Below are 15,839 nucleotides of genomic sequence, written 5' to 3'. Positions count from 1 at the left end.
ATGGAATAGATGCTTTCATAACAAAAGTATAGCACACAGCAGTAAATTCAAATTATTTGAAGCGATATCAGCATCAATCCTTTTCTACGCAGCTCAGACATGGGGTACAAGGCAGTACGACACGGTGGAAAATCTTCTACGATACTACTGCAAAAGAATCTTCCAGCTTCCGCGTAGCACACCTAACTACGTTATCATGTTAGAAACAGGAATCTCGCCATTGTTCATTCGAACATTAAAAATGCAAATGGATTATGTCACGAAAGTCTTGAAGATGGATGATAATCGACTACCTAAAATAGTAGCTCTTGAAGTCATAAGGACAAAGACAAGTTGGTGCGCTGATTGGTTGGAACTTGCTTCAGAATGTGGGATAGCCTTAAACCTGTGCAGTGAAGAATTAGAAACTTCGCTTTATCAACTCATTGCTGCAGTGGACTTAAAACATCGTGATAAATATATAAATGAGGCAACAGGATCTATCTACAGACAACTATACAGCCAATTGAATCATAACCTGGAGGAGAAAAATTATTTTAGGGATGACAATAGTACAGCCGAGATTTCAATGATGGTTAAACTGCGGAGCGAACTTATGCCACTGAACTACATACCTCATAGAGATGATTTACCATTGTGTGCTCTTTGTGCAACTTAGGTGAAAGAGAAGATAATTTTCACTTTATGGGTAAATTTCCGATCAATCAGAAGGGATGTACTCGGAAGTGACATGTTGACACAAAGCCAAATTATACAACTGCTTAACAATATGGATATACAAAAATTATACAAATACTGCAGGCTAGCTCTTCTCTACAGAAACAAAATCATAAATGAAAGCTTCTAAGATAAACTAATTTTTTTTTTTTTTTATAAATATATTTTGCAAAAATACATACGAATTATTGCTCAAAAACAAATTTTCATATTATGTGAAATTTTCATGTGTTGTCAACTAGGCAGACGGCAAAATGCCATGCTTTTATGTTTTTGTAAATTAGGAATTTAATCATTGAAAAAATAATAAAACCAATCTAAATCTACTGAATATCAAAAACAATATTTTCTGTGAAATAAAAAAAGTTTGAAGCCAATATTTTTAATTTTTGAAAAGATATTTGAGTCGAAATTCATTTTTTACCAACTTTTGTTAATTTTTTTTCGGTTTTTAATTTTTTGTACAAAAACTGTCAATTCGATTTTTTTTCAAAATTTTATCAGATGTCAAAAACAATATGAAATCATATTTTAGTCGTAAAATTTTGGAGGTTAAATTCAAATCAACCGTTAAATGGATTTTTTCAAAAAATATACTTCTTTGATATCACCTTACAATATATTATATAAAATTTAATTCAAGTCTCTAGCGTTTTTGGCTCGTACTATATTTAGGGTTAACCAAAATTTTCACCTTTTTTTCAAACTGCTATGGTAAAAAAACCACCCACTCAATTTTCTTGAAAGCCCTTTCTGCATCTTTCTGTATTATTATCTGGATAACAAAATGTATTTGAAATCGATATCTCTTCTGGTTCTTGAGCTATGGACGATTAAAAAAAACGTAGCGAACGTACGTACACACGCACGCACAGACATCTTTCTAAAAATCTTTTATTTCGACTCTAGGGACCTTGAAACGTCGAGAAATGTCAAAATTTTCAATTTGACAAATCAGACCCATTACAATAACTTCTTATGGGAAGTACGCAAATTTGGTAAAAATTGATTTTCGGTTCTCGATGCCTCGTGAACAATAAAAGATATTGACTTCAAATTAATTTCATTCATATAATTTGTATTTGTTTATAAAAGAAATAAAAACCTTTATGAAATGCTACTAAAATAGGTAAAAGTTGGTTTTCGACTAAAAATCTTGTTAACAAAAATAGATTTTGAAATCAGACTATTTCATCAATTGCAAAATATTGTTGGTAGTTTTTAGTGTTTTAAGAATATTGCAACTGACAACTTTTTAAACAAAACACGAAAACCTACAAACTTAGAAGCAAACCAAGCGACCGACAGACGGATGGAAAGTTATCAGTGTGGGTCGCATCCCACACCGTCTATCTGCATTCCCAGCAAAAAAAGTATTTTTTGAAATTTTGAGAACTGATTTAAATCAAAAAAATATAAAGTTAATCGGCACTGGAAAAATGTGTGCCCAACATTTTGGTGCTTAAAATTTTTCAATATCATTGATAGCTTTCGAGGTCTGCGGTTCTTAAAGAAAAAAGAGCTCGAACACAGCGATTTTAAGCTTGGTTAAAAAAATATGTGCCTTTATTTAATTGCAAGGTGAACTTTTGATAGACAACCATGGGAACCAATTATCTCAGGATTTTATTCCCATCTTGTAGAGTTTGTAGAAATTAAAGTGGTTTCAACAAACATCGCACCACCAGCGCCGACCGACAAGGCTGCAAATCAATTTTAGTCTTAGTCGAAAGAACTTTGAGTTCATTTCTTCAGTTTGTTTCCAAATTTGTATCATATGGATTCAGTTGAGTGTATTAAAAGATAATTTTTCCATTTACAAAAAAAAAGAAAAAAAATACAAAAAGTCCAAGCCTTGATCTTTAGTAGCGGTATTGTGAGGGTCTATAACTTAATAAAAAGCTCATCAAGTTATTGAAATGAAAGACACAAAATAATAAATATAAATATGCTCTTGTAATTTTAAAATGAAGATTTACGCTTCATATATCCTTACGGAATTTTTAAAGATTTTAACATTTTAACCAAAAATAATTATGTATATAGTCATTTTCACGGAAGGAAACTTCACTCTTCGTCTACATTCATATTAATTCGACTGCAAATTAAAAACAAAAACGTAACGCCAAAAAGAAAATATCACACAGAAAACTGAGTACGCTCGAAGGAATTTGCAAGAAACTATGTTGAAATACGATAAATGAAGAAAGTGAAACATACAACATCAGTCACATGTCTTCAGTCCCATATGGATCAATCATGAATTCAATTAAGTAATTTAATAATGAACGTGTTCAAGCACATACAATCATCATTACTCAATGGAGCTCTTTTAATTATGCTTTCAGAATCACGCCCTAAGTGATGGGAATTTCTTATAAGGACTGCACGAGGACCATTACGCGGATATTTTAAAATGAACGGCATCTTGCAGGTAAAATGAAAGAAATTTATAAAATATATTAATTTTTTGGGTCAATTATTTCAACATGTGCTGTGCTTGCCAGTTTCTTAATTTATTTTTTTATTTATGAAACTGTTCACTTACAAAATAATGAAAAAAAAAACAGAAAAAATTAGTCTCAATTTTGCAGAACTTAAACTTTAAAAATATATCTTACATAACATTAAATATGTTTGAAGCGTTGGTTTTGAACAACCTTACCTGCTCGAATATTCGTTATAACTTATTTTTCTATACATGCCAAAACACTTAAATAAAACCGCTCGGAGGCCTCTTGAAAAATAAAAGCCTTTTCTTCTGACGTTCAGACTAAACTAAAAAAAAGTATTTTATTTTTTAGTTTTTCAGTTACGAATATACGATGACAGAATGTCTGAAAACATTAAAACAGTTAAATAAACACTAGAGTTCTGTTTGTTTTACATACAAAAGTTAAACACTGCAGATATTTTCATTTTCAACCATCAACTACCAACCAACACCACACCATCACCTCCTCCTGGCACGCACTCACGTCCTGTATATAAATTTTGTTGTATATTTACTTAGGTTTATTGTAGTTTTACTTAATTTTCTTAAGGGACTCTCGTTATATCAATTTCGGTATTTTTCCCTTGCTTAATTTTACGCATTGGTGTGGCATCCAATTCCGTATAATATAATATGTATGAGTTAAAACAGAAACGTGATGATGAGGAAACACAGTGTCTAAAGGATAATACCTGCCTTTTGCCTAATACATTTTTTATTTAGCTTCGAAACAAATATTACGAATAAAAACGTCGGTCGTCGTTAACTTAACCCGAGGAGGCTTTAATAATCAACAACAACAACTAAAACAAAAACCTAAAACGTCAATTTTGTCACCACCCATTACTTTTACAATTAGTTTGAAACGGTGTCAAATCAATATGCTTAGTACGTCGGTCGCGTCCCGTTTCGCTCGATGTCCTGTCCGTGCTGACAGCATTTAACTTTCTGCTCTCTGATGGCCGAGTGACACAATATATCCTTTACAGGACTTTAATTATTTACTTTTTGTTGTTTTTGTTTTGTTTTTGATTGTACAATGTACAGTACATGTGCTGTGGCTATAATGGTTTTGTTTGTCTTTAAAATAATAGAACATATGCTTTTATTTACCTACTTTATTGTAGTAGATTTTTATACAAGCGCATAGGGGCTTGAAAGGTCATCGTAGCTATCAAAATGTAATAGATAAATTATATTGTTAAGTTGCATTGTACATACATTTGATTATTATTGACACAGTGCCAAGAGTTCAAACAACCAAAGGTCATTTGCAGATGTTCCTAAATTTGTCGACATTGATGTGTTTTGAAAAAAAAAAGCATATAAAGGCTTAACTTGATGTCACAAATGATTAAGTCCTCTAATAATAGTTATTTAAATGTTGAACAAAAAATGAAGTTCTTGAAGAAACTATAAAGGGCGGGGGCGGCGTTGACAGTGAAGTTTTGCAATGGGCGGTGAGTTTTATAGAACATGCAAGTAGAAAATGAAAATGAATAGGTCAGAACTTTTCGCTTCAATTGACCTTTTGATGAAAATAACAAAAATATACCATCGCATCGCCAAGAAAAAACTTTCCAACATCAAGTGTGAGTTTTTCTTTTAATATTTTACACAGAAAATCCTGCATACATACAATAGAAAATTCCTTATTATTATTTTGGAAGAATGAATTTCAAAGTTTTTGACAGATGATGTGTTATAGCAACTAGAAAGATTTTTCACACAATATTTTGAGCATGAATAGAAACTTATGGAATTTAGCTCCTTAGTTAAAACTTTTATCTCATGGAATGTTGATTCTTCAAAACTTCTTATATTTTTCTTTCGGAAAGCCTTGACAGTTTTAATGCACTCTTCATGATTTATATCTATGAGAAAAATCTTATGATGCAAATTGTGTACATATTTGTGTATATATTTTGTTGGAAGTTCCTTAAGAAATTACTTCTAGTAAATGGTGTGAAATTGAGAAATAGAAGAAGTCTTTTGTTGAGTCAACTGAATAGGTACGCCGAGAATTTTATTGTTGTCTAAAAGCGTTTTCAAGTGTTGGAAAGTTTAAATCCACACTTTTTGTGTGTTTCAGTGGAATTCACGTCGTTAAGTAATTTTTTTTTTTGAAAAATAAATGTTTTAAAAAAAACTAGGATACTAAGATCTAACCGGGCGTGGAAAAGCTTATACAATTGATAAAAGTTGGAATGGTTTCTATTATGTGAAGGGAAATAAAAAAACAGCACAACAACAGCTTCAAGACGAGTAATTTAAGGATGTGTCTAAGATTTTTCTAAATCGGTTGCAAAAATTAAAGAAATAATTAGCTAAAGCCGAAGTTGCTCTATACTTTTAAACGTATTTGTCGATCAACAAAACCTTCCAAAAAGTTGGATAAAAAAAACCAGTTGCCCAGACGAAAAACAGTCCAATTTTGAAAGTACTGATAGGCTTATATTTTTTTTAATGATTTGCAACTAAAAATCGTGGTAATCACCCGGCAAGCTATAGAGGCTGCCCAGATGCCAAAAAATTCCAAGAATTGAAAACAATACTTAGAAGGAACCGTTTAAAGTAAAAGCGATGAAAAGAAAGCCTATTCTTATATTGTTGAATTGAATGTGCGGAAGAATGAAAGAAAAGCTACAACTTATTCTTCAAAGAATTGATAAACAGGATTTGAAATCAAACTGCTAAGCGAAAAAGTCGCTCTTAAGAACAATGATGGACAGAACACTTAAAATCGCTACATGGAATGCAAACGGTCTTATACAACATTTATCCGAATTAAAAATCTTTTTAGATCTAAAACATATCGATATTTGCCTGGTGTCCGAAACTCATTTCTGCAATGGGCAAAGTCTAGATAATGTAATAGAAAACTATTCATGTTACCACGCTCCACATCCAGCTGACAAGGCAAGAGGTGGATCGGCGATTCTTATAAAAGAAAGCTTAAAACATTATGAAGTAACCAAGTTTACTAGTGAAAATATGCAAGTAACAACTATTAGTATTAGTATGAAAAAGAAAGCAAGGCGCTCCCCAATAGAAGATGACTTTACAGATCTATTTATTCTTCTTGGGCATAACTTTCTTGTTGGCGGAGAATTCAATGCGAAACACACCCATTGGTGTTCAATACTAATATCAACAAAATTCCTGGAGGAATTCTATTCCTCCAGGTCGCCAACTTACTGATCTTCGGAAGTACTAGAAAAAAGTAATCCAAAGCTTTTAAATAAGAAAACAAAGTGGAATTATTTTAGAGAAAGGCTTTTTAGTTTTATAAATTTAAGATTTCCCATGGATACAATCGAGCAAATTGACCATGAAGTGGAACAATTTATTGCTGATGTGCAACAGGCCGCTGAAGAAAGTACTCCTACATTTTCTAATAGAAGACAAAATGAAATAAAATATCCTTTAGAAATAAGAGAGTTGATAATAGAAAAACGAAGAGCTCGAAGAAAATGGCAAAATACTAGATTTCCAGATGATAAAACAACGTTTAAAAAATCAAAAATGATTCACTCAGTAAAGACCTATGGAATTTAACGACTGATGCTTCAACCGATTTTTCGCTATGGAAAGCAGCCAAGCGCCTGAAAAGACCGCAGTTACAAAACTTGCCCTTGAAATCTCAAGATGGGAAATGGATCGGTAACCCGAAAGAAAAATCTAACCTTTTCGCGGAACATCTTGGGAATGTTTTTAAGTCATACTAATCAAACGAGGCTGAAAATAGCTTACATTTTGTTAATAAGATAGATGAAAGTGAAATACCAATTGCAAGACTTAAATAAATAAAAAGTATGTGTTTACATCAACTATCAAATAAAAAATCACCAGGTTACGATCTAATTACTGCTCAGGTTATGTTAGAAATGCCATTGAAAGCCTTCATAAAACTCCAATATATAATAAATGCATGCCTTAAGGCACCTGATGTCCCACTTACTTACTTACTTAAGGTGGCACTACAGTCATGTTTGAACTAGGGCCTCACCCAACAAACTTCTCCATCTAGCTCGGTCCCTAGCTAGATGTCTCCAGTTTCGCGCTCCAAGTTGGGTGAGGTCACCTTCCACTTGTGCGCGCTACCTGATCCGCGGTCTTCCTCTACTGCGCTGTCCTGTGGGTGCGGATTCGAAGACTTTCCGGGCCGGAGCATTGGTTTCCATGCGCTCTACGTGACCCAGCCATCTTAGTCGTTGGACTTTTACTCTTCTACTCTTCCTGATGTCCCACACCATTGGAAAATTGCTGAAGTAATTGTCATACCAAAGCAAGGTAAACCACTAACAGAAGTGACGGCTTATAGACTAATATCGCTTATACCAATTATGGCAAAAGTTTTTGAAAACTGCTGTTGAAGAGACTTAGCAAAATCATAGAAGAAACCATCAGTTTGGCTTTAGAAATAAACATTCCACGATTGACCAAGTTCATAGAATATCGGATGTAACAGAAAAAGCATTAGAAAAAAACAAGTATGTTCAGCTATTTCGTTAGATGTTGCTCAAGCTTTTGACAAGGTTTGGCTTGAGGGACTTGAGTACAAACTGCAAAGGGATCTTCCCAGACAGTACTTTGAAATATTAAAATCGTACATCTTACACCGATTGTTTAGAGTAAGGTACGATTAAGAATACTCGGAATTGAAGAAAATAGAAGCCGGTGTACCACAAGGAAGTGTCCAAGGTCCTACCCTGTATTTATTATACACAAGGGGTATTCCAGTTGGTAATCACACCATAGTGGCTACTTTTGCATATGATACCGCAATTTTTGTACCCGACAAATGTGTCTCTAAGGCAGGAGTAAAACTACAAAATGCTGTCGCCACAGTGAGAGCTTGGACCGAAAAATGGCGTATTAAACTCAATGAAACAAAACTTCACATATAAACTTTACCAATAAAAAGATAAACAATAATCCAATAATCATTAATAATCAATCTGTACCTACCTTACGCCAATACTGCCAAATACCTTGGAATGACTTTGGGTGCAAAGCTAAAGTGGAAAGAGCACATCAAAAAGAAAAGAGAAGAACTAAACTTGAAGCATAGAAAAATGTACTGGTTACTTGGTGACAACTCTGATTTATCAATCCAAAACAAAATAATGCTGCATAATCAAGTACTAAAGCCTGTTTGGACCTATGGAATCCATTTATGGGGCTGTACAAAGAAAATAAATACCGAAATCATCCAAAAATTCCAAAACAAATTCCTTCGTGGAATAGTTAATGCACCTTGGTACATAAGAAATACCGATCTACACGTAACTTACAAATAGAAATGGTTACAAAAGTTGTTAAAAAATACGCTATATCGCACAACCAGAGACTGCAAAGTCATACTAATTCTGAAATGGAGTCCGTCTTGAATATAAGAAACCATGTTCGGAGATTAAGAAGAACCAAGCCTCATGAGCTTATGGTCTAAAAAAACATTTGAAAATATTACAAGTTTAAACTTCCGACAAAGTGATTGCACAAAGTTAAGAAAGAAAAATCTGTAGTTGATCCCGCAAGACTGGTCCTGATCCCAAACTACTTGGTGTCGAATACTGCCAAGTGTCTTTTGAAGATTTCCTCCTGTCAAAAAAAAATGATTTGAGAAAAAAAAATACTTAAAACTAAGTCATAGCTGTGAAGGAGGTGGTGTGTTGGAAAGAGCTGCTTGTTTGTATGGAACAGTTGATCTTGAGGTCATTACAGACTTCCTGCAGCTAAGCATGAGGGCAAAGAAAGCAATTTTGCTAAATATTCTGACATTTGTTGAGCTTGAAACTTGACCTTCCAACATAATAACGCGACTATTCACTTACTTCTTTTTATATTGTACGAGATCTCAAGGAGATATAAATACCCTTATAATGATTATACACATTGCGAGTAATTAGGAAGGGAGGATAGGATTTGAAAGGAGATACCGATACACATTGGTTTCGAATACCTGCACATTGTAATGAGTTGAAATATTGAGTCTGGTAAAGCATTCCACATTCGTGTAGTGCGACTAAAAAAAGAATCTCTGTACTTTACAGTACAACCGAAATTGGGCTCAAGTGTAAACTAATGGACATTCCGAAAAGAACGGATATTACGGTTGAATTTTTTGAGGGAAGTAATGCAACTGGCTATTTTATTAGAGCATTGCTTATGGAAGTAGCGATAAGATAATGAGAGACATGAAACCTTACGACGGATGGTGCTCGAGAGATGCAAAAGTTTAAATTAGACAACGGTCACTTATCATTTTAAGAGATCTTCTTTGAATTATAGGAGCACCTGCCCAAATAAATTATTTACTTAAGGTGGCACTACAGTCCTGTGTGAACTAGGACCTCACCCAAGAAACTTCTCCACCTAGCTTGATCCGAAGTTGGGTTAGGTTGCCTTTCACTTGTGCGCGCCACGTGATACGTGGTCTTCCTTTACTGCGCTGTCCTATGGGTGTGGATTCGAACACTTTCCGGCCAAAACATTGGTTTAAATGTGCTTTACGTGACCCAGCCATTCAAGTCGTTGGATTACCCTTCTAGCTAAGTCTAAGTCGTTATACAGCCCGTACAGCTTGTCGTTCTATCTTCTCCTCCACTCCCTTTCTATGCATACTTTTGACAGCGCATCACCTTTTCTTAATGGAGCAGCGAGAATTCTCCTTGGTCATCCTGCACAAACGAATGAGCTAGCAGGTTTTGTTCCAGGATCTACCGTAATATGTTTATTTGATCAACTGTGGATTCTTGACGATAGGCATTAGACGTTCATATATTAAGGCAGAAAAGATTTTGTAAGCGGTGTTAAGTAGACTGATGCCTCTTTAGTTGGTGCAGTTAAGAGGGTCTTCTTTTTTTAGAATTGGGCAAACAATACTGAGTTTCCATTAATCGGTCATGCTTTGTTCCGACCATTTCTTACCAATAAGTTGGAGCATGTTCCTAACCAAATTATCTCTAGCTGCTTTGAAGAGCTCGGCCTTCAGGCCAAGACCAAACCCAGTGGGTTTGTTAGACTTCAGCTTAAATATGTCAATCTTTACTTCTTCTATGTCGGGAAGAAGGGATTGTTGGCTTTCGTCGTCTATGTTCAATGGATCATCCTGCCTAACAGCGGAATTCGGTTCGTCATCGCCGTTATACAGTCTGCACAACTGGCCCTTCCATATCCTCAGCATTGCTCGCGATTCCACTATGATGTTTCCACTTTCGTCTTTGCAGTCTTCGGCTCGAGGTTTATGTACTTGTGAATTTCGTTTCAGCTTTTCATAAAACTTTCGAACTTCATTCCTGCTTTTAAACCTCGCAATATCTTCGACCGCACGCTTCCCATACTCTCTCTTTTTTTTCTTCTGAGAAGTCGGTGTTTCCCTTGCCTCTTCTGATCATAGAGCTAATGAGTAGCGCTTAACAGCGTCGCTTTGCGTGCTTATTGTTTGGCTGCATTTGCCTGTCGACATTCTTCATCAAACCAGATGGTTTTTGAAGTGATATTTAAGTGCTTGTAAAAAAATTCTAACGTTTAAGGTTTAAATAAGGAGACTAGGGTACGACCATTTTAACATTTGAGAAATAAAAATAAATAAGGAGGTTTTTTGTCCGATTTGTCAAACTGACCATTTTGAAATTTCTCGACGTTTCAAGGTCCCTAGAGTCGAAATAAAAGATTTTTAAAAAGATGTCTGTGCGTGCGTGTGTACGTTCGTTTGTACGTCCTTACGTTCGCGATGTTTTTCTCGTCGTCCATAGCTCAAGAACCAGAAGAGATATCGACTTCAAATAAATTTTGTTATACAGATAATAGGGCAGAAAGATGCAGAAAGGGCTCTCAAGAAAATTGCGTGGGCGGATTTTTTACCATAGCAGTTTATTTTTCTTACTAACGGAAATGTTAGAGACTTGAATTAAATTTTAGATAATATATTGTAACGTGATACCAACCAATATATTTTTTGAAAAAACTCCAATTAACAATTCTTTTTTTTATAAATCAACGAAAATTTGGCACCTAGAAAATTTTACGAATGCAAAATGATTTTATCTCCAAAACAATTTTGTGCAACGAATAATAACGTTTTTAACATCTGGTAAAATTTAAAAAAAAAAATCAAATAGACATTTTTTTTTAGAAAAAATAAAAACTTAAAAGAAAATTTAACAAAAGTTGGTAAAAATTGATTTTCGGCTCAAATATCTTTTCCAAACTTATAACAAACTTACTAACAAAAAAAAGTATGCAAATTTGGTGAAAATCAATGTTCGGTTCTTGATATCTCTCAAATTAATTTCATTCATCCGATTTGTAAAAATTTAAGAAATTGGTAAACATTTTTTCGAATAAAAATCTATTTATCAAAACTAGATTTTCAAAGTAAACTATTTCCTTATACAAAAAACACTGTTGATAATTTTAAAATTTGTAGGAATAATTCAACTGAAAACCTACAAATTTTAAGCAAGACAAGCAAGAGTGTGGGTCTCATACCAGCCTCTTTTTCTATTGTTTTTGTATTTGAATATCTTATGGCGAAGTTTTTGCATTTCGAGTATTTTTTTCTAGATTTTTTCATTCAAGATTTTTGATTTCGAAATTTTGGTGTTCTAAATCTATGTGGCGCAACAGTCCATTGAGAACTAGATACCTAGTGACTTACAATTCTCCACCATTCCTGTGCGCGAGTACTATTCTGTTAAGCAGAATCCGAACGGCTAATTTGAGAAATCATTTTTATGAGGATTTGGAGGATTTGTCGATTCCTCGAAAGCTGCAGTACCCGTGAAATAAACTTTAAATGTCACAGGCTGAGACTGAAAACAAGAATTCTGGCATGACAGTCCAACGCACTAACTATCATGCCACGGGTACTGCCCCTATTTCACATCATTTGCAATATTTGCATAAGTACTTTTCTTCATAGTTGTACGAAAAATGTGTGTATTGAAGAATTCAATTTTGTTTGCAAATATTCGAATCAATAAATATTAATGCTAATCGAAAAAAGATTTCAACTTAAAAGTCTGTCCAAAAATACTCTTTGCAAATATAGTTGATATTTACAATATTTAAACGATATGTTTTATTTACATTTCTGTCCTTACCAATCAGTTCCCTTGTTAATAAGTTTTGAAGAATACACTACACCCAATATAGTTTGACTTTATGCGGTATTTTGAACAAAACATTGGATTTTATTCGAAGAACTAAACAACGCATCATCTTACATAAATTCGACAGAACAATCACAAAATCCACTTTTTGAATTTATTGTTTCCTCCTCTAAAACTCAACCTCATTCGGTTTTCAACTTTCAAAATATCAAGATCCAATTCATACCACACGGACCGTATCGTGTACATGCAGCATGCAGCATAAGATGCACCAAACATACGTTACCAAACAGTATATGTTATTAAATAAAGAGCTTATGACTTAATGAAAATGAAATGTGAAAGACCCGACCCGGTTTCGAGACTTTTCAATATGAACCAAACTTTTCAACCGCACTATCCCTTTTCCGGTGAAGTCGTGTAGAATATAAATTATGAGAAAAATAAACTTCAAGCGAAACCAACAGCCATAATCTTTGTAGAACAGTACCTATCCAGTATACCATATAGAACAAATTTCATCAACTATACTAATTTTATCAACTCAGCACAATCAAGGACACAATCAGATACAAGTTTTGTAGCGTATAGCGTAACGTTCGACATCGTAGTCGTACTCGTAGTCGTCGTCGTTCCTGCTGTCGTTGACGTTGAAATAAAATGCATTTAGTTTATTTTGCTTTTGCTCCAAAACTTCTTGTAACAGGATGTTAGAATCCTTTGAATTTAGAAAAAAAAAACTGCTAAATTCGTGCAAGTATACGAGGATAGCTTGGGCTGGGTTTGAAATTTGTATTGATGCTTTTTGGACTCTTGGTACTTTTTGTTTTAGAGCATTTTTTTCTAAATGATTTTATTTATTCTAAAGATAATTAAATTATAATAAATATAAAAATAAATTATGGTAATGGTTAATGCGTGGAACTGTGAAATCAAGTCACAAGATGCCGTACCAACTTCGGTCCAAGCTGGTATGGCAGCTTTTTAACCAGAAATATTGAACTCAACGCAGATGTATTTATTATGTTCATTTAACCACTATTTTCAGCAGGTCCTTCAAAGTAAAAAGCTTTATTAAAAGACATGAATTGCTTTATTTATGTACTATTGATAGTTTTCATATGGTTAACCATTTTAATTTTTTATTTTACATATCTTAAGGTGAAGGTATTTGCTTACTTACATCACTCGTCATTTTCAGTTTGAATTAAATTGTTTCCCCCCTTCCAATGTATTTAAAAGAATGAAAAAGAACAAGAAAAACTATAGTTTCTTTAAAAATCTTAAATGTTTGTTTGCACACCTTCCCTGTTAACTTTCTTTCAAGGTTCGGCTAAAGAAGAACGTCAAATGTATTCCATTGGTTTGTTCATTTTCTAGATGAAATGTTTCGAAATAACATTATGAAGGGGTTTTTGAGTGATGTTTCCTAAATAACGCCTAAATAAATAAGTAAATTTGCTCTTGAACTCCAAGGTAAGGAAATATCGAAAACTTACTTCCAAACTAATTGCTGTGCATACCAAGCACTGCGTTTGAACGGTTGAAAAGAATTTTTGGCTGTGCAAGAATGGCGGCGGAAACATTGACAAACTAAACTACAACGTCTGACGTCTGAGGCTCGGAAAATCAAATCTATATGTTTTTGTCGAAAAGCCAATTGCGGAGTGGTCGCATCTTCGGATCATTTTTCGTCCAAAATAAAGCTTGGAAAAACGGTTCGGTCAACAGTGAGCGTGCATGCAGGATGGGTTGCTATATCACACTTTTGTCTTGGTATTTATTGTTAAAAAACTTTAAAATAACCTTCATCCAAATTTGAAAAAGTACCTCAAGGCGTAATTTCCATAGTTTGTACTTACTTATAAAGTAATTTAAATTGATTAGTTCTCGAAAAAAACTCAGGAACAAAATAACGATTTTTTAATGAAAGAATCCAAATTAAAAACAAATTAAATGCACGACTAGATCGCACGAACTAGCTCCCTTATGCAAAGAGTCTGTTTAAAAAAGTACCTATATAAGATTTAAAAATATACCTTTAAAATAAGTTTGTCTTCAAAGATATAAATGCCCTTTGATTTGTCAAAAAAACCTCGTTGGACCGGTTTTATTTAAACTAATTTTGTATATACACAAATTTTCGAATTTTTATTAAAAATATTTTTGCTATGCAGTTGTTTAGTGATTGAACAGGAATTTAGTATGGACTCTGGACGAATCATCATCAGATATATTATTTCGTTAGCATATGTCTCCCTTTTTCGGCTCTCATACGGAACTAATTTTAACAAAGAAGGTGTCAAAACAAAGAGAATTTTCCGTAGACTATGCTAATTGTATTTTATTGAATATTAATTTATAATTTGTTGAAAAACATAACTTTATATTATAATAAAAATATGAAATACACGGAAAATATTATGTTAAGGGAAATAGTTTGTGTATTTGAATAAACTTATCGAATACACACCATTTTTTGTCGGTAAGCTAGTTTCATCCCAAGACACAACTCATCCTTGGACAACTCATCCCGGAAATGAAAAATAATTGTAAGCATACTTAACGAAAACAATTGTTTGCGTATTCAACTAGTTCGTTCAAAGCCTTTTCCTTTGGACAGCTTTTTATTAATTTCATACTAGAAGAACCAGGATGGAAAATAAATTATCTGAAGATAAGAAAGAGGACGAACATTTATGTTTATGTTGTAAAGCGATCGCCTATTGGTTGTGTAGTTATCTACCCAATGCAGGTTGTGGATGTAATGTCGTGGATGTACACAGAGCCGGATTTAGGGGAGGGCAACCGGGGTGAAAGCCTCGGGGCCTCCACAAACGAGGGGCAATAGATGATTGTAAAATTTAAATTCCAACTAAAAAACACTAGTAAACATATTTTTCATTGATTCGGTGTTCTTGAATTCTTGGAAAAATTAATTATAAGTGACTAATTGGTACTTTGTCCATCGGCTGTTCAATTCTTTGATTTCGTGCAGAATTTTTAGACTTTTTCACAGCCAGTACAGAGCGGCATCGAATTCTGATTGAGAAATTATCGGAGAAGAAAAGCGGCCAGTTTTTAATCTGGAAAAAGCTACGAAAGCCTTAGACAACGGCTATTCGGAAATGGGTAAAGCTCTAACCAGCATATCTTTTAATAAAGAGCAAAAAGACATCGCATCGTGAGGAATGAAGCAACGCACTTTCTACAGATGATGAGTGGTGCAACAGAAGTATTGGTGAAAGTGTTTCCGGATGATTTAGGGCCTAGTGTTGGCATTTGTGTCTTTGATTGCCTCATACAAAAAGGAAAAGGACTATGGAACAGATCAATCGCCGGAACTATTTTACTACCAAATTCTCCCAAAACCAAAATTTCGGAGCAAATTCCCAAACTTCGAAATTGCTTTGAGAATAAATTTGGTTTCGATGGTAACAAATTCCACTGGGTAGCGCTCATTTTCAAAAATGACAATTATAAAAAATAGGCTTCGAACCATGATGTGA

The 15,839-nt window shown here is 33.9% G+C and overlaps 1 protein-coding gene across 16 annotated transcripts in view; it reads right to left on the bottom strand.

The window, feature by feature from the left end:
- LOC129945574 (small conductance calcium-activated potassium channel protein) overlaps positions 1-15,839 on the bottom strand; it is a 424,927-nt gene that overhangs the window by 134,773 nt on the left and 274,315 nt on the right. Inside the window, exon 1 of one of the 16 annotated variants that reach the window (XM_056055401.1) lies at positions 3,383-3,480. The exons of the other annotated variants lie outside the window; for them this stretch is intronic. Within the exon in view, the coding sequence (XP_055911376.1) occupies positions 3,383-3,420 (38 nt within the window). The 5' untranslated portion in view covers positions 3,421-3,480. Of the gene's footprint in view, positions 1-3,382; positions 3,481-15,839 lie in introns of those variants that run through there. 16 annotated transcript variants of the gene reach the window in all.

The sequence above is a fragment of the Eupeodes corollae genome, chromosome 2 (assembly GCF_945859685.1).
Source record: "Eupeodes corollae chromosome 2, idEupCoro1.1, whole genome shotgun sequence".
NCBI lineage: Eukaryota > Metazoa > Arthropoda > Insecta > Diptera > Syrphidae > Eupeodes > Eupeodes corollae.
Note: the sequence above shows the minus strand (reverse complement) of the source record. Positions and strands in the feature narration are given on the sequence as shown.